We start from the raw sequence: 18,451 nt of genomic DNA on the forward strand, positions 1-18,451 counted from the left end.
CCTGACATATTTGCACCATTGTCAAAGCCCTGGCGGCTGTAATCTGCTATGTCTATTCCTTGATCTTGCACTCCAATCTCAATCACACATGCAAATTCTTCCTCTGTCTTTATGCAGAAGTCCTTAAATTGAATAAACCATTCAATCATTCAGTCATTTGTTAACAGCATCAAGCTTGATGTAGCATGATTGATGTATATGCAAGTATATAGCTTTCCTTTAGCTCAGTGGTAAGAGCATTGTGTTATGTAAAATGTAAGTTCTCCCTTTTCTTCAGAATTGTCTTTAAAACTCTCTTTCCTCACACATCAGATAATGTCACACATGGATACAATTAGGAATTAAAAGACAGCAACAAGGCTTAGTGTAAGTCTTTAAAAAGTGAAATTATACCAAGGAAATTGCCAGTATGAACATCATCCTGTTTTTTAGTTTGACTATGAACAGGCAGGTTTCTCGATGCTAAATGCAGCATCACATATACAATTCGTTCTACAAGAGCTCTTTTTTTCTCTGGTTCTGTTTGTAATTGTTGGTGTAATTGCTTATCGATACCACTTGCTGCAGGTTTTTCCATTCAAAATAGCAAGTCCATTTAGCTTTGATGATTTGGAAACTTGTCATACATCCTGCGCCATGACACTTCAGATGTCTTGTATCCATCACTATTGCTTAGAACAGGGGTTTTCAAACTTGTCATGCCAAGGACCCCCAAATATGTTTAACCTTTCGCGAGGGACCCCCTTTCTAATATATATATATAATTTTCTTGTATAAATAAGCATTTAAACCGTTATACAAATAGTATGTGTGATATAAAGAGAACATATTGTTTGAAAAAGTTAAACCGGAATAATCTTCAGTATAGAGTTTAACAACTTAAGCTGTCTTTAGTGTCTCAATTTTCTGGAAACCCCTTAAACCATTCCGGTGGCCCCCTGGGGTTCCCCGGACCCTAGTTTGAAAAACCCTGACTTGGAGCACTCTGGGAGCATTTTTCAGATCTTTTTTTGAAAATCAAGTAGGGCTGGGCGATAAAACGATAACAATATACACTCATCTAAAGGATTATTAGGAACACCTATTCAATTTCTCATTAATGCAATTATCTAATCAACCAAACACATGGCAGTTGCTTCAATACTGGTTTTAGCTAAAAAATACACCACAGATCTAAAATATGTTGAAAATTGCCTTTTGTGACTGCAATGGAACACGCACCGTTTTTGTGTGTGTCTTTTTAAATAAGTAGGGGTAGAGCGCTTTCACATGTGCTTTGGATGACATCAAGACAAACAATATGGCGGAACGTGCAATTACGTTTGTAAAGCCCTGTCCAACCAAAACCCCTACACTAACTGCAATAAAAATCACCTTAATTTAGATTAGATTTAGATTTAGATTCAACTTTATTGTCATTACACATATACAAGTACAGTGTAACGAAATGAAGTTTAGGTCTAACCAGAAGTGCAATTAGCAAGTGCAGGATACACAGTTAGAATAAATACAGAAAACAATATGGGAGAATATAATACAGTGGGCATGGACTATAAAAATATTTTGCTGTAGGTATGTTCTATGAAAATATGACAGTGGGTATATACTATGAACAATATATACAGATGGCTATATACTATGAACATTAATGAATAGGTGGATATGAACAGATAATAATTTAGAATAAAATAGTGCAAGTGACTTAGGAATGCATAAATTATTGACATTGGCTATTAAAGTTGCAGTGCAATAGGTGAGTTAATGCAGTTATTAAAGTTACGGTGCAGTATACGAGTTAATGCAGTTGATAGGTTGCAGTCCAGAAGATGAGTTAATGCAGTTAATAAGGTTACAGTGCAGTAGATTAGTTAATGCAGTTATTGAAGTTACAGTGCAGTAGATGAGTAGATGCAGTTAATAGAATTACAGTGCAGTAGATAGGTTAGTGCAGTCATGGAAGTGGTCCATTAGTGCAAATGAGCATTCAGTTAAATATTCCTGGTGTGCAAGTGAGCAGTAAAGAGTGCAAATGATGCTGTGCGTGTGTAAACAGTCCAGTAGAGCAGATAACATGAAGTACTGGCGTGTACAGTTCAGTCATGCATGCAGCCCTGTAGTGGAATTGTAAACAATGTTATAGCAGCGATGAAGTTAGGTAACAGAGGTAGTGTAATCAGTGGGGGGCAGAGTTCAATAATGAAACAGCTCTGGGAAAAAAGCTGTTTCTTAGTCTGCTGGTTCTTGTCCGGAGGCACCGGAAGCGCTTACCGGAAGGCAGGAGAGTAAATAGTCTGTGAGCGGGGTGAGAGGAGTCCTTGAGAATGCTGCGAGCTCAACGCAGACAGCGTTTCTTCTGGATGTCCTCAATGGCAGAAAGTGTAGTCCCTGGGATGCGCTGGGCTGTTTTCACCACCCGCTGCAGTGCCTTGCACTCAGCAACAGAACAGATGCCGTACCAGACTGTGACACAGTTGGTCAGGATGCTCTCTATCGTGCAGCGATAGAAGTTCACCAGGATAGTTGAAGACAGTTGGTTCTTCTTCAGTGTCCTCAGAAAGAAGAGACGCTGGTGAGCCTTCTTGACCAGGCATGAGGTGTTGGTGGTCCAGGACAGGTCCTCCGAAATATGAGTCCCCAGGAACTTAACTGGAAACATGTTCAACAGCCATCCCATTAATGTGGATGGGATCGTGTGTGCCTCCTTTCGCCTTCCTGAAGTCCACGATGATCTCCTTTGTCTTGGAGGTGTTCAGGAGCAGGTTGTTGTCTGAGCACCATGTGGCCAGGTGCCGGACCTTCTCCCTGTATGCAGTCTTATCGTTGTTGCTGATGAGACCAATCACTGTTGTATCGTCTGCAAACTTGATGGAGTTAGATCCGTTCACAGGCCTGCAGTCGAGTGTGAAAAGGGAGTAGAGAAAGGGGCTAAGTACGCAGCCCTGTGGTACACCAGTGTTGAGGGTGGTGGTGGTGGAGCAGATGGGGCCTAACCTAACAAGCTGAGGCCTGTTCGTCAGGAAGTCCATAATCCAGTTGCAGGTGGGGTTGTTAATGCCTAGGTTTCCAAGTTTGACGATTAGCTTGGAAGCCTCGTTCATAAGTCTCTATTGATTATAGTAAATATTATAATACAACACAGTGTTTTATCTAGATGTTCAAGTCGCAAAGAGAGAGGAGTTGACGATATCTTTTCTCTAACAGTGAAATGCTTATGAAATAAACTCTCAGATCAGCTCTGTATGAGGGCATGAACGCATGAACTCAATCTCCACAGTCAAAAGCACGAGCGTCACATGGTTGTATTAGTAATGCGTTAAACTGTGCAGCTCATTCCCATTCACTCGTTTAGTTTCATTTATATTTGTATTTATTATAAAGGTGTATTCTGTTTGAAACAAATACTGTAAATGAATGTGACAGCACCATGCCAAAATCTGTATAATGAAAGTCATGCCACTCGGCGGCCATTCGGACAGCTATTTACATCATATCAAGATTGCCTCCAGGCAGCTACAGTATTTAGCATTGCATTTCTTCCAATTTATGGCAGTGGCACACCTTGTTAATATATATTATCTTTGGCCTTTCCCATTGAGCGCTATTGTTCGCAATATCGCAAGTTAAGCATTACGTTATTTTAAATAGGGATGCACGATAAACTATTGGCCATATCGGTATCGCCTGATAAATGCTCATTTTTAATCGTATCGGCTGATAATAAAATTTAGGCCGATATATTATAGCCGATAAATCAAAAATCATTTTGGTATCTTTTCACCTCTGGTAAAACTTCTTCAGCTGAATGCTGCTCATCGTTTAAAATAAAGTACAGTACAGTATCTTTATCGTGATCATTTACTAACTGCTATTAGCAAAACAATTGTGGTGTAGGTACAGTATGTAGATAACGTAAATTATAGGAACAAAAGCATATTGTTTGAATCAAACTGTTGTCTGAATGCTGTCTGTTTTGAGACCTGTTAGACATGTGACTATACAGAAAAAATGTCTGGGTGCTCTGGAAGAACATCTATAATTTGTTTATTAAATAAAAATATACCAGAAAAGTTTGAAAGCTGAAGTTTTGTAGTGAAGACATGTCATTCTTTATCCAGCTCTATGATCTCAGCTTTTGTCAGGTCTGGGCATGAATTTCGTCCTGGCCTCTGGTAACCTTGGAACAATGAGACGAAACTGGCTGAGAGTAGAGTTCTGTTCTGCACTCTTTGATGCAACATTCTAATGCATCAGTTGTTATTGGAAGTGTTCCTGGTTCCGGTTGATCTAACTAATGCAGCCTAAACCTTCAGAATATTTATATTATGATAGTGTATTGTAGGGCTGTGTATTGGCAATGGCCTCACGATACGATACATGGGTCCCTATACAATATATCACAATACATTCGATACGATACAAACGTTCGATATATTGCAATAATTTGTTTTAAATAAATACAAATTAAGAGTGAGCTTAAAATACATGTTGGTGTGTACAATCTATGGTATTCTGGTATGTTCATCACATTATAGTGATAACTCTATTAATAAAATTGAATGGAATCTTTTGTTTTTGCAAAGCTATTTATAAGAGGTATTTGTCATCTTGCTTACACAGTGTTACTGAACAGCGAACATATACGGAAATGTTTAAAGTGCATATTTAGTCAGTAAACACTTAAATGCAAATGCCACAAACAACTTATTTTTTTCACTATGTTGTTAATAAAAAACAAAGTACACTAAAATTCATTCATAAAACTGAAATTGTCAGTATGCCTCTCTTTTATGTCCCACTCCACCAGTGCAGTTTTCAGTAACTCTACAATGTTTATTCCAGTATGGCTCTCATGCATTGCGCGTGTCTGTGGTTGTGATGTAATCCTAACATACGACTCAGTAACTCGAGAGGTCCATGCATTGCAAGTCAGGGCCACTCGCTCTGCTGAGCTAAGGGATTTTTTTACCCTTGTTTTATCTCTTCGCAAATTCTGGGTACTTCTACGTCCGTTATGTGCCTGCGAGTCGGAATCACATAACACGGCTCCATTGTGTTCACCATATGTCCGAAGGTTTTCAACCACACTGTCGCAAATCCTTACAAATAAAATATAGCACCGACTCTGTTATTTTCTTGGCACGAGCTAAGATATACGGAAGCTTGTTGGTGATATTATATGAATGAATCTACTTTACGCCATTTGCTTTCTCGCACCCGCTTACTTTTGAGACATTGACCGTATGACAGCGAATCACAGCGACATCAACAGTAACGGAAAAAATGGTTATGTGATGAAACGTCATTTTAAATCCGTTCAAAACATGACTTAAGGTATCGATACTTTAGGTTGCACTATCGATACACTATCGTGAAAAAAATGATCGCAAGTTAGATGTATCGATAATTTTGCACAGCCCTAATATATTGTATGTTCGATTAAAAAGATGCGTCTTTAGTCTAGATTTAAACTGACAGTGTGTCTGCCTCCTGGACAGTGCAAGGAACACTGTTCCAAAGTTTAGGCTCCAGATGGGAAATGGATCTACCACCTGCACATGATTTTGAAATTCTAGGTATTACCAACTGACCAGACGCCTGAGAGCGTAGTGCACATGAAGGACTGTAGGCAAGGCAAGGCAAGTTTATTTGTATAGCACATTTCATACACAATGGCAATTCAAAGTGCTTTACATAGAAGAAATTAAAAATATCCATTTGATAGAACAGTGCAGAAATAAGAAAAATAAAATTAACCAGTTAAGAATAAAAACATAAAATATACATTAGAATAGAAAATAAATAAAATAAAGTACAGCACAAACAGTCGGACAGTCAGAGGCACAGTGCACATTCATTAAATGCAAAATTAAACAGATGTGTTTTGAGTCTGGATTTGAATGTGACTACTGTAGGAGCACATCTGATCTCTTCTGGAAGCTGGTTCCAGCTGCGACTGGCATAATAGCAAATGCAGACTCTCCTTGCTTGGAGAGAACTCTTGGTATTTCTAGCTGATGCCATCCTAATGACCTGAGTGTTATTTTGGGTCTGTATTCAATGAGCATATCTGCAATGTATTGAGGTCCTAGGCCATTGAACGATTTATATACTAGTAATAAAACTTTAAAATCTATCCTATATGTAACTGGTAGCCAGTGTAAAGACCTGAGGACTGGTGTGATATGATCATATTTTCTGGTTCTGCTCAGAATCCTTGCCGCAGCGTTCTGTATGAGCTGCATCTGTCTTATGGTCTTCAATGACTTCAGTTTTGTCTTTGTTTAACTGAAGAAAGTTTTGGCACATCCAACTATTTATTTCATCAATGCATTTGAGCAGGGAGCCAATGTACAATAATAGTACATTAGTTATCTAGTCTTGATGTCATGAATGCATGAATTAACTTCTCGGCATCTGATGGTGACGGCATATGATGTAGATTAGATATATTTTTAAGATGTAAAAATGCAATTTTACAGATGTTGGCAACATGGTTCTCAAATGACAGAGTACTTTAGAAAAAAAGCCAAGATTCTTTGCTGACGAGGAGGATTTTAAGGAACATAAGTCAATAGTTTAGCAGTATTCTTGGTTATTACGTATGGGGGTTTTCGGTCCAATAAATAACACTTCTGTTTTGTCAGTTCAGTTATAAAAAAATTGTTACTCATCCAGTTTTTTATATCGACTATGCATTCCACTATTGGATGGAATTGCTGTCTTTCATGAGGCTTCGAGGAAATGTAAAGTTGTGTATCATCAGCATAACAGTAAAAGCTAACTCTGTGTCGCTTTATTATATCTCCTAGAGGTAGCATGTATAATGCGAAGAGCATAGGCCCCAAGACTGAGCCCTGTTACAGCGTACTGGACTTACGATTTGTGACATCTCATTGTTTATTGCTACATATTGAAAACGGTTGGATAAATAAGATCTAAACCATTTTAAAGCTATTCCCTTAATGCAGACATCATTTTCGAGTTTATGTAGGAGCGTGCTGTGGTCAATGGTGTCGAATGCAGCACTTACGGTTTAGCAGCACCAATATGGAGATACAACCTCGGTCAGATGCCAAAAGCAGATCATTTGGAACTCTGATCAAAGCCGTCTCTGTATTGTGATGTGCTTTAAACATAATTGAGTTGAGACTTCTTTTTCCAGAACTTTAGATCTGAAAGGTAGATTTGAAATAGGTCTGTAGATAACTAGTTCTCTGGGGTCGAGATTATTTTTACAAGGGGCCTTATAACAGCCACCTTATATGCTTTAGGCACATGTCCTAGTGTCAGAGATGAGTTAATAATGCTAAGAAGAGGATCTATAATTTCTGGGAGCATTTCAGTCAGTACATATAGGGTCTAGCATGCATGTCGTTGATAAAGATGATCTAATGATTTTAGATTTTTCATCGTGATCTACGGTCGAAAATCATAGCAAGCATACACCGTATAATACAAGGTCTATGGTGTATTTTGTGCTGAAACTTAAGTCACATTCTGTGGACTCCTAAGCTATTTATATTACATGTTCTAAAAAGGCTACATTTGGGGGCCTTTAAATGTCATTTTCCAAGCAATTGCATTTTGAATCATCTTTTTAAATTTGTCCAAAGAGGACATCTGCAAAAGTCGAGTTACACCCGGTTGTTAAACAACATCGTAGACCAGTGAGAAATGCTTTTTCTGTTTGTTGTGCTCTGGTAAGTGTATGTGCTTTGCTCAGGTGAGTGTGTTTGTGTGTTTTTGTGCCCAGGTGTGGAGGAGATCCGGCAGGTGCGCACTGGTGTCGTGACACAGCTGTGTGCAGATTATGGTCTGATAGATCATGCTGTGTATTTCACATCAGGAGTTGTGTTAGGAGGAGTTGTGTTGTGTGTGGGAGACACAGTTCAAGCTATTGCTGTGCGAGAAGGAGCTCATGGAGGATGGAGAGCGCTGAGGGTGAGATCTTGAAACTATCGAGGATACATAAAACTCAATCCATTTATTTTGTCACAGGGCAAATCAAGCATTATGTATGTGACATTTTCAGTCAAAACTTAAATTTGACCAGCACATGAAACACAAAACATTATATTTGAATTTTCATTTGCTCCTTTACAGTTTGAGGGAAATGGACCGTTATACAGTGCATCCGCAGTGTATGTACAGCGCTTCACTTTTCCCACATTTTGTCATGTTACAGCCTGATTCCAAAATGGATTCAATTCATTATCTTCTACAAACAATACCCCATAATGACAACGTTAAAGAAGTATGTTTGAAATCTTTGCAAATTTAAAAAAAAATGAAAAAGGTGTACATGTACACAAGTATTCACAACCTTCGCCATGGCACTCAAAATTGAGCTCAGGTGCATCCTTTTTCCACTGATCTTCCTTGAGATGTTTCTACAACTTGATTGGAGTCCACCTGTGGTAAATTCAGTTGATTGGACAAGAGATTCTTTGCTGACGACGAGGGTTATATGGAACATCAGTCAATAGTTAAGCAGTATTCTTGTTTTTTATGCATGCTGGTATTCGGTCCAATAAGTAACAACTTACTAACGCTGTAGTTAGTTGTTTGTTAAGCAGGTTTCACTTCTGGTTGCATAGTTATATTTTTTTCTCTAATATCTTGAATTTATGAACTACTTCACAAATAAAATCCATCACTGATGCCTTATTCTTTCAAATAAAAGTCTTTAGTTAGTTGGATCACAGCATCTATCTTATGTTTTTTTTGGGAGGAAAATATATTTGAACTTAAATATGTCTTACAAATTCTTACATTTTTATAAGTGGAATGTAAGTTCACAATAGTCTAGAAAGCAAGCACTGGAATCCTGAGGGTTCTTTAAAAAAATACATTTCTATATTTACTTGATTTATGTTTATGCCATTTAGTTTGTAATATAATTGGACTTATCAATAATAATTTATTTTTAATTATTAAAATATGCCCCACATTTTCTTTGTGTAGCGGTGCCACCACTGGCACAGATACACTGTCATGAAGCGCACACATAAAAAATTGGATTTCAATACAAAGAATGTTTATTCTTATACCAAACTGTGAATCGCATAACGGCACACAAAATAGTTTAAAGTAAAATAAATCAGGAAATATATATATGTCTCATTAATTCTATGTTCTCAATGTTACTGTTGTGCAATTCAAAGAAAAAATATGGTTAACAGGTACCTGCCGAGAGTTAAAGCAAGCATGCGACAAGTTACAGACAAAGTCCCTCTGTACAAAATCTGCGCGGACCAAAAGAGCCAACATGATCGGCTTGGCAAAGCATTTCACCGACAGAAATGCAAACTAATCCGTTTAAAGAATTTTAAAAGCGACAGATGGCAATAGCTTGAAGTACGCTTCATGATTTAAACATGCACCTTACCAGCTTTGATAACACTTTACAACAAAACTCCATTTCTTAACATTATTTACTGTAGCTATAATTAACTAATAATGGGAAATAATTCTACTGTACAGCATTCATTCATCTTAATGGTTTCTTTCAACGTACTAATTGATAAATATTTCAATCCATTTAAAATATTTTCTGTTGTATTAAAATGAATTTAATCTACATAAGTACAAGCTAAGACCTAAAAAAATTGTTATTTTAAATTTAAACAGTTTACTTTTCCTTTCATCTCAGCAGACAGCAAACACTGAGACATATACACCTGTAGGACTGTATCATAGATTGATACCTGACACTCGTATGTAGGTCTGTGTGGTGACATGTTGATTTTAAATCAGGTTGAGGACATGCTCAAAAAGCTAGGCAGGAACACACTGGAGTTGTATAGTTGAGTTTAAAAAACGTATAAATATCTTAAAATTCTGTCATTTCTTTTTGTTTCATCTATTATTTAATAATTGACTGTTTTTTTGGTTTTGCAGGGTATTGATTAAGTGTTTGTATCTCAATACTTTTCTTAGGTATTCTATCGAACAAAAATGTGTTATTGTGACAACACTAAATATTTAGCGTTATTATTTTCTGTCGTGTCACATACCCCCAGGGGTCTCTTCGAGTACCGAACCACAGTTTGACAACCATTAGTTTATATGCCTATTAGATTCTACCTATTAAAAGTAATGATTGTTCAATGTTGACTGTTTTCAGGTCGAGCGACGGAAAGATGTGTGGGAGAATGTTAATTCAGAGTTCCTTGGAGGAGAGGCCGGTAAACTCAGGCCTTTGATTGGAACCGTGACCTCATGTGATCAAGATGGAGGAATTATTAACCAGTCAACATCTTTCCCACGATCAGCTCTTTGTGAAGGTCTGAACTGAATTATAAACTTGGCCAAGCATCTACAGTAGCTAACAAGACAAAATATAGATTTTCTAAGAAAGATTACATAAAGTTGTTGAGTTATATTTAAAACATACTGTAACTTAAGAAATTATAGAAGTTCTTGGGGAAAAAATGTTCTTTCTCAGCCACAGGCTACTCCCACCTTCCTGTCATTCTAAACCTGTTTTACTTTCTTGTATGAAAGACAAAAGCTTTTTGAAAACACAGTTTAAGTCTATGGGGATCAGAGCTATAAAGCTTTCATAGTTATACTAGGGGTTGCGCAAACTGGTCGACTAGTTGACAATAATGCTGTAACACAACACTTAATGTCGACTAGTCGCAGATCACATGATTTTTATGTGGCTGATGGTTTTTACTAGAGACCTGCGTAGGACAGATTTTCTGCCTGCTTCCACAGGATTCTATCGCACTAACTACAATAGTGTGTGTGTGTATATATATATATATATATATGATCTTAACCTGTTCCCACCCACATTGTTCTCAATTTGTCCCGTTTCATCCCCATCATCCACAAAAGCACACAGATATAGAGACATGGATTTCAGTACACTCTGCTTGTGCACTGCCATCTTTTAACATTATATTTTTGTACTTGTTTCCTATTGAATATAGTATTGTAGTGCTTTTCACTATTGTTAAAATTGTGTTAAATCTTGTTCGGTGAGTAAAGCTCATCATAAAGATGTAATCTATATGTAGAGATTTGGAAATGTTAAATATGAGCTTGCTCACCCTTTAAACATGAAACTAAACATTGCCAATGTCAACATGTTAGTTTCCCATCAACGAGTCGGAAAAAGTAACTTTTTTATGGCAATCTGAATTGGAAAGCCAAGGTAGGTTTAAACAATTTGATTCAAATATAATTGTTAAGGACTGTAAGGGTTAATACGACTACCTGAATTGGTCACTGCAACAAGAGCTTTTTTATTTAATATTTAACTTTCTTATATTATTTAAGTTTTCATAATGTACTGATGTTAACTTAAATGCTACTGCTGTGTGCCGTTTCACTGCTGGATTTGCGCATTAAACATGGACGGATGTTTCATCCTCATTTATTTCAGATATGGTATTTCAAAATGTATTTAAATAAGGTCTATATTTCTCTTCCACTCGCCATGTAGTTGCTACATGCAAATTTAATAATATAAATATTTATATATTATTTATTATCCCAACCACCGCACAAAAAACAGCCACCATCACAGCCCTATAAACAGTTGGAAAATAAAACCCATGCGTCACCGTATATTGATTTGTGCATCTCTTAAAGGGGCCTACTTTCTCACTTTCCCACTTTCTCCTGCCTGATTCACTTTTGTAATATAAACAAGGTTAAATCTATATGTAATTTGTACAGTGAAGGCTATAAAGTGCATTCACTTTTGATTACATCATTTAATTTCTGTTCTTAATACCCAAGACCTACCTGGGAAGCACTGATTGTTTTATTTGTTTGTTTTATTACTTTTATTTGTGCAGTTGATTTGTAATTTGATTCTTTTTCCTTATTTATTACTGTTTAATTTGTTCAATTAGTCTTGAGTATTTGAAATACTATACAATATTATTTATTACTTTTTTTGTGGTTGGGACAGTGAACATTTTGTAAGGGCCGTTAAAATATTGTGACAAAGAGGTATGTAAACGAAGAAATGTAAACAAGGTCAAATTATACTAACAATAAAATTGACAATGTCAGTAAAGTAGCAACCAAAACAGAAAAATACAAAATCTTACAGAGATGCATAAATTAAAATCCACTTTTGTATTATAAAGGCTTTGACTTCAACAATGTAAAACTGTCAACATATATGTCTGTGTGTGTGTGTTTTAGGTTTTGAGCCAATGAAAGGAGACTGGGTGTTGGCACAATATTTCGTCAGCCCTAAAGAATGGAGCAGTCAGGCCCAGACAGTGTCTCCACTGCGTTATCGTCGCATGGACGGGGTTTGTTTTCACTCTATACATATGTCAGGGTTCCCACTGTAACCTATAAGGGTATTTGGTGTGACTTTTGGGTGTTTTCTCTAAGTTCTACTGTTTGTTTTACATAAATATAACATGGTTTCTTAACTCCAGTCTTTGTGTGCCACTGCCCTGCACTTTTGTATTACTATTACTGTATCTGACTCACTTAATTCAGTTTATAAAGGTCACTCCGAATGAGCTGATCATTTGAATCAGATGTGTTAGATGAAGGAAGAAGGCATACAAAATGTGCAGAGCAGTGGGCCCCCGGGGCTGGGGTTTCTCAACTCGAACCATATTCGGTCCCGAAAGTAGAACAAACAAGATAAACTCATTACAAAGAATAGTTCTATTGTGTAAAGGACACAATGGTGGCGGTAAAGGTATGCAAACCTGAGTACAAAACGCCTTTAACTCTGATACCGCTCTCTGATATTTGCATCCGGGGTTGGCACTGGTGCTAGAACCTGTGACAAATGTGACCGGAATTGCTTGTTATATATAATGGATTCATATTTTGTTATGTGTTATATCACTTTACTGTCTACGCACTACAATGGAAACACGTTTAGAACATTTCCTTTTTTTGTGTTTACATTTCCCGTCAAGCGGATTAGAAAAGTTTAAACCACCCCTTACAATCTAAGTAAAATATAGGTGTTAATATGGAGCATTTTCATTCAGATTGGACTTTTACAATGGTCCTTGTAAGCGCACCCCATTTAGTAACTGTAGGTTACTTGGAGAGTGAAACCTGTAAAATCCACAAGGTTACAGTGATGTTTGTTCGATTGACCACATCTCCCAGATAAATGGCCTTCTCAATTTGTACTCGATCTGTGACTGTGAATTAAAATGGACAGTATGAATGTTTTGTTATTGGTATCAATAGTTCACACAATAGTTTTCTTGTGTTCAAAAGCAGGTGGTTGTCAGCACAATGCTGGGAAGACTGAGAATTAATTATTTGATGCAACGCAATATCCAGAGTAGCCCAATTTTTTTCTTAGATCAACATTTAATGAATCTCACTCATTAAGACGTAACAGTGTTTGAAAAGATTATACAATACTCACAAATTAAATGTTGGTGGGAATCCTGATATCAACCAAATCAATGAATGTGAAAACAGGAGTTGAATGTTGCTAATGCTGCTGTCCTCAAGGCGGTCTCGATGTTTTTCAGGTGTCTGTGACTTGCATATTTGGCAAGAGTGGGGTTGTGGAAGACAGTGTGTTTTTCAGCCTGGCGTCTCTGATAGTGCCGTCTGGCTTCACACCTGCTCGGGGAGACAAAGTAAATGTGGTGGTGCTGGAAAGCAGTCAGTCGCTTTACTGCTGGAGAGCTCTTTGCATGACCCCGGTTCAGCACAGGTGACCTTCATTTACTTTGACATAGGCCTGCTGCCAGAAGTGTATATCTTTTAGTTCCAAAAATCATGAAAAAGGTCCTATCCATGCATCACTATTTAAAAAAGGTGTCATTAAATCCTGTGTAGTATCGTAGTAAGTGATTGTGTGAAATCATATTATCAAGAATGGGGCTCTCTTCCTTCAGTGTTCACAAAAGAGCCTTTAACATCCCAAGAACCTTTCTGTTGTTTCAATCTAAATGCTGTCCTAGTGAATTTTACAACCAGAGTAGCAGAGTAGATACTGTCAAAGTCAAGATTACATGTTTCTTTAAGGTCTTTGAACTTTCAGAAGTGCACACGAAAGGACCAAGACAAACACCTCAGTGCTGAAAATGCTTGACTCTGAGATTCACACTCTGCTGGAGAATAAAGGTGGACTCCAGGTCAGTCACGAAACCCACTTCGGCTCTCTCCTGCTAGGAAACACCAAGGAGCTGCTGATCTGGATTCAGTGAGTTAATTCACGCACACCTTAAATCAATTCTCATTATGTGAAAATCCATTACTCTATGTGCAAGTATTTTAAAGGCATATTGACTTTGTGTAAGGAAAAGACCTACATTTAAATACGTTGTTGTGTGTTCGTAACTTGTATTAGCCAATGCCATGATAATAAAAGACTTCTGTTTCGTGACGCACCATGAGGTCTGCATTGCAAAAATGCTTCCTCAAACGTTTCCAAGCCAATTACTGTAGAGTAGACATGCCATAAAAAGACAGCAAGAAAAAATGATCAATGATTGTTCTCACTGATGTATCAGTTTTGCTTTCTTTCTTTGTGTTGTCGTGAAACAGAAATACTAGCTCAGAGTGTCACAGGCTGAAGCGTTGCGAGTTTGCAGGATGGGACTCGGAGCAGCAGTTTGCTCTCAGGAAACCTCAACACATCCAAGCTGCTGCTGGCCCAGTGGAGGGCGGTAGAGAAGGGGAGGTAGAGGATGGTGAAGATGTGCGGACTGTACGGATGATGGAGAGAAACCTGGAGATTGTACCTGGAGAGAAGCTGTGTTTGACTGTCAGATGCCAGGCCAGGTGAGGAGATTTTAATTAAATGAAAACATAGTTTAACATACTTTATTCTAAGATATGGTCATGTGCTAGTTAAACAACATAATGGTTTAATCTAATCTGGTTTATATGTCTGTGTGGTTATTACTTCAAGACAAATCATGTGCAGATTACTTATTTTGAACCGTGCTTAGTATTGTCTCAATAAACTGCAGTTTAACATAATAAGCGGTTTAAAACTTCCCCGATTCATAACGTCATAAACCTGTAACCAATCACATGAACTGTTCATCCATGCGGTCAAATTTATCAGAGTGTTCACACCAAACGCGGTAAATTGCACTATTCGCGCTGTAACAATTTGAGATTACTCGCATCATTCGTGCATGAAATTCGCTTCATTACAGACGAGAATTCGCGTCATAGGAGGGGCTTCTGCCGCTAGCTCACAGCCCTACTAGAGCAAGCTCCTGATATTTTAACGCGGTGCAAATTTTCGCCAAAGTTCAGATTTTTCAACTCACGCTCAATTCGCTCCATTCACGCCGCCTCATTCGTGCGAATCGCACTGCAAGTAGATCATCAATGTCTTTGCATTGACTTAACATGTAAATCACTCGCGTTTGCCCGGGGTGGCATTTTTTCATGTCACATGAGGGGCGGCACCGGCACGAGCAGTAAAAAAAAAACCCCGGGCCGCTGCGAAGCGGTTTTCTATTATGCCAATCAGGAGCTTGCTCTAAATGTAAATGTAAATAATCACGGCCCAACTAGTCATTTAGCAGAGGTGGTCTCGCCCGGGGTGCAATTCAATGTAGAACCACCACTGCATAGACTGGAACGATCTGAAAACTATTATGTTTTAACGTGAGCACACGCTGCTCTTACATGCGTCATAAATGCTCTAAACTGTTAAAAGCATCATGTGTAAAACAATATGCGTTATTAATGTGAAGCGAATGTGTGCATTGAGAAAAAGTGCCTTTTTCCCATTGCATTTCAGCTGCACTGGAAAACAAACAAACAAAAAAATAAGGCAGCAATATTGTGTCTTAATCAGGAATCTAAATACACAAAGACCATGATTTTCTGATGAACATTTAAAAAGTAAAGGGCAAAAATAGCTATTTATTTACTTTGTCATGTTGCTGACCAGGAGCAAGTAGTTCCAAATCAATCAATCGATTAAAGAATGGCCGAGATACAGGCTACAAATCAATGTTTGGTCAACAGTATGCAATCACAACTTTGAAATGACTGGACAGAATGTTTAGTATTTATCTTTGTTCAATGTGGTTTGGTCCAGAGAGTATATGAGCACATTTTTGTTTGTGCACTAGGGGCGGGTGGAATGACCAAAAATCTATTTCACAGAATGAATAGTTTTATTTCACAGTAGCGATCTGCTTTTTTAATTCTATATCTTATACCTATTTTTCTTACATTGATTGAATTAATTCATTTATTACAGTTCATTTTTAAATGGTCACCAAAGTTAAAATTAAGGCAAGTTATGAAAATGTATTAAAGATATCAAATTAAGTTTTGATAATCCATTTTTTATGTATTTATCTTCTGGCTGTATCATATGTATACAGTAGGAAGAAAGACAACAAGTATTACAATGAAGTCTGAATATATGCAAAATATATGTGTCTTTAGGTTTATTTATTCTTGCACTTGTCTTTGCACTACAAGTCTCTGGTGACTCTGCATGCCTCTCCCAGTAGCAGTGCGTCACGTCAAAGCACTCGCGCTGTGAGCATCATCGCGCGTTTCAACACAAGTTTGGCCTTTTTCTTGCCTAAAGTTAAACTTTATTAAAACTATTAAAAGCTTTACAAAGTGACCTGACATCTGAAATACTTGAGTGAGCTTTTTTATATGCATGCGCAGATCACTGCACCCCTGCACGAGCACTGTGGGTGAGAGAAACCAGAAGCGGATCACAAAAGTACAGACTGAAAGGGGGTCAATAGAGTATTTGATTTGTTACAAATTTGGGTGAATTAATTCACATGTTTTTTTTTCATAAGTACGCCAACTTGCAAGTCGCCGAGTTAACCACGCCTACTTATTTACATTCCACGGAATAGAAAAATCTCTTACGGTTAACATTTTATTCAGTGATAACTGAATATCCTGTCATTCCGCACAGCCCTAGGTATAATGTTACAGACCCCAAAGTCATTTTTCATATAATTTTTTCTGCTTAAGGTTCTATGGGCTGCCATAACTTGCCATTGGAGAAGAAACGTAATAATAATTATAATAAACATAATAAAAGAAAACTGACGATTTCAATAGGGGTTTCAGCACCTGCAGTGCTTGGTCCCTAAGAACAACACTTTCAGGTTGCTCCTAGTACTGTACACATGCAGTGTATACAGAGTTAATCTCTTTTAATGATTCAGAAGCACTCGAATATCTAAATCCTTTTCCCTGTAGGACTCTGGGTCGCTCTGAGGAACTATTGCTGCTTCACTTCACGTCTTTCACTATCGGAAGGCGCATGGAGGTGTTGGTGAACAGCGCCGAGGAGAGTTTGCTCAAACCCATCGCCCCCTACTGTCCTGTACCAACACAACTACGACAGCAACCTGCCCAGGTGCTCACGGTTTTGGCTCCCCCTGCTCCTCTCAGGTGTGGCTCAAATAATGGTGCTGATATCATAACTGTGTTGCTTTTTAATGTTTTTGTTTATGTGGGCATGTGCAAAGCATGCATATGTTTTTTTTGGCCTGCAAGCACTTAAATCATGAAGAGTATGCTAAACCGATTTACGTACCTTGAAAGCAGCAACACTAGATACAGCGGGCACAATTACATTGAATTCCACTAATAATTACTGCTTGTTTGTGTTGTAACCAACTGGAGCAGAATACGTTTTGTTATTTCTTTGTGAGAAGAGAAGTCTACTCTTTGTCTTGTTGAAATGTTATTGTATGCACGGTTAAAAACATCTGATAGATTATGCCATCTTGTTATTGATCCAGACTGATTCCGTAGTGTTATTTCATCATGTTATTGTGACCCCAAGAATGATAGATCTAACTATCCTGCAGACAGTTGACGGAAAATGGACTAGGTGTTATAATCCCTATTATTAGCACGCTTTAGCCGCCACTAATGAGATTTGATGAATAGACGAAGACTGTTCAACTCTTCACTGCAGTCATCGGGTGGGGAGCCACTTTACTCTATATGTTATGATGTTCGTAATGTGTTGTTAGCTTTCATGGATGTTACCACAGAGATCCTTATCTGATGTTTATCATGTCCCAGTTTCTGTGTGATCTTTACCCTGTATGAATGATGCTTTTGTTGTGATGTTGCCAATGACCTTTGTATGGTGTTTCCACCAAAGTGAGACATTTCAGTCGTGTACCCCAGCCTTATTTGGTTGATTGGAGGGAGCCACTACCCATTTTCCAAACGTTCCCCTCCAACCACACAAAGAGATGCCCGAATTATGATTTACTTTGCCGTAGTGAATCTCAGTGGAGAGATGGTACAACCTGCCATTATGCCAACCTCCAGCTGATGCCAGATGGTGGTACAATCCTGTATGGTAGTACAGAACTGGGCTTTAATCAACTTGATCTGTTCTGGAACATGGAATATTTTGAAAGCTGCCCACTGCAGTTTATGTGGCAACGAAGCAAAGTCATTTGCCAGATCTAAGAAAACCACATGTAGGTCTGTCTTCTCATTTTTGATCATTTGC

At 37.9% G+C, this 18,451-nt stretch overlaps 1 protein-coding gene across 1 annotated transcript in view; it reads left to right on the forward strand.

Moving 5' to 3' along the window:
* The window catches only part of mov10l1 (Mov10 like RNA helicase 1), a 42,975-nt gene that overhangs the window by 2,314 nt on the left and 22,210 nt on the right, over positions 1 to 18,451 (forward strand). The window contains exons 3-9 of the mRNA XM_079451674.1: positions 7,754 to 7,941; positions 10,127 to 10,286; positions 12,169 to 12,281; positions 13,488 to 13,675; positions 14,006 to 14,167; positions 14,512 to 14,748; positions 17,173 to 17,367. Coding sequence (XP_079307800.1) covers positions 7,754 to 7,941; positions 10,127 to 10,286; positions 12,169 to 12,281; positions 13,488 to 13,675; positions 14,006 to 14,167; positions 14,512 to 14,748; positions 17,173 to 17,367 — 1,243 coding nt within the window. The remainder of the gene's footprint in view (positions 1 to 7,753; positions 7,942 to 10,126; positions 10,287 to 12,168; positions 12,282 to 13,487; positions 13,676 to 14,005; positions 14,168 to 14,511; positions 14,749 to 17,172; positions 17,368 to 18,451) is intronic.

The sequence above is a fragment of the Barbatula barbatula genome (assembly GCF_947034865.1).
Source record: "Barbatula barbatula genome assembly, chromosome: 3".
NCBI classification, from domain to species: Eukaryota; Metazoa; Chordata; class Actinopteri; order Cypriniformes; family Nemacheilidae; genus Barbatula; species Barbatula barbatula.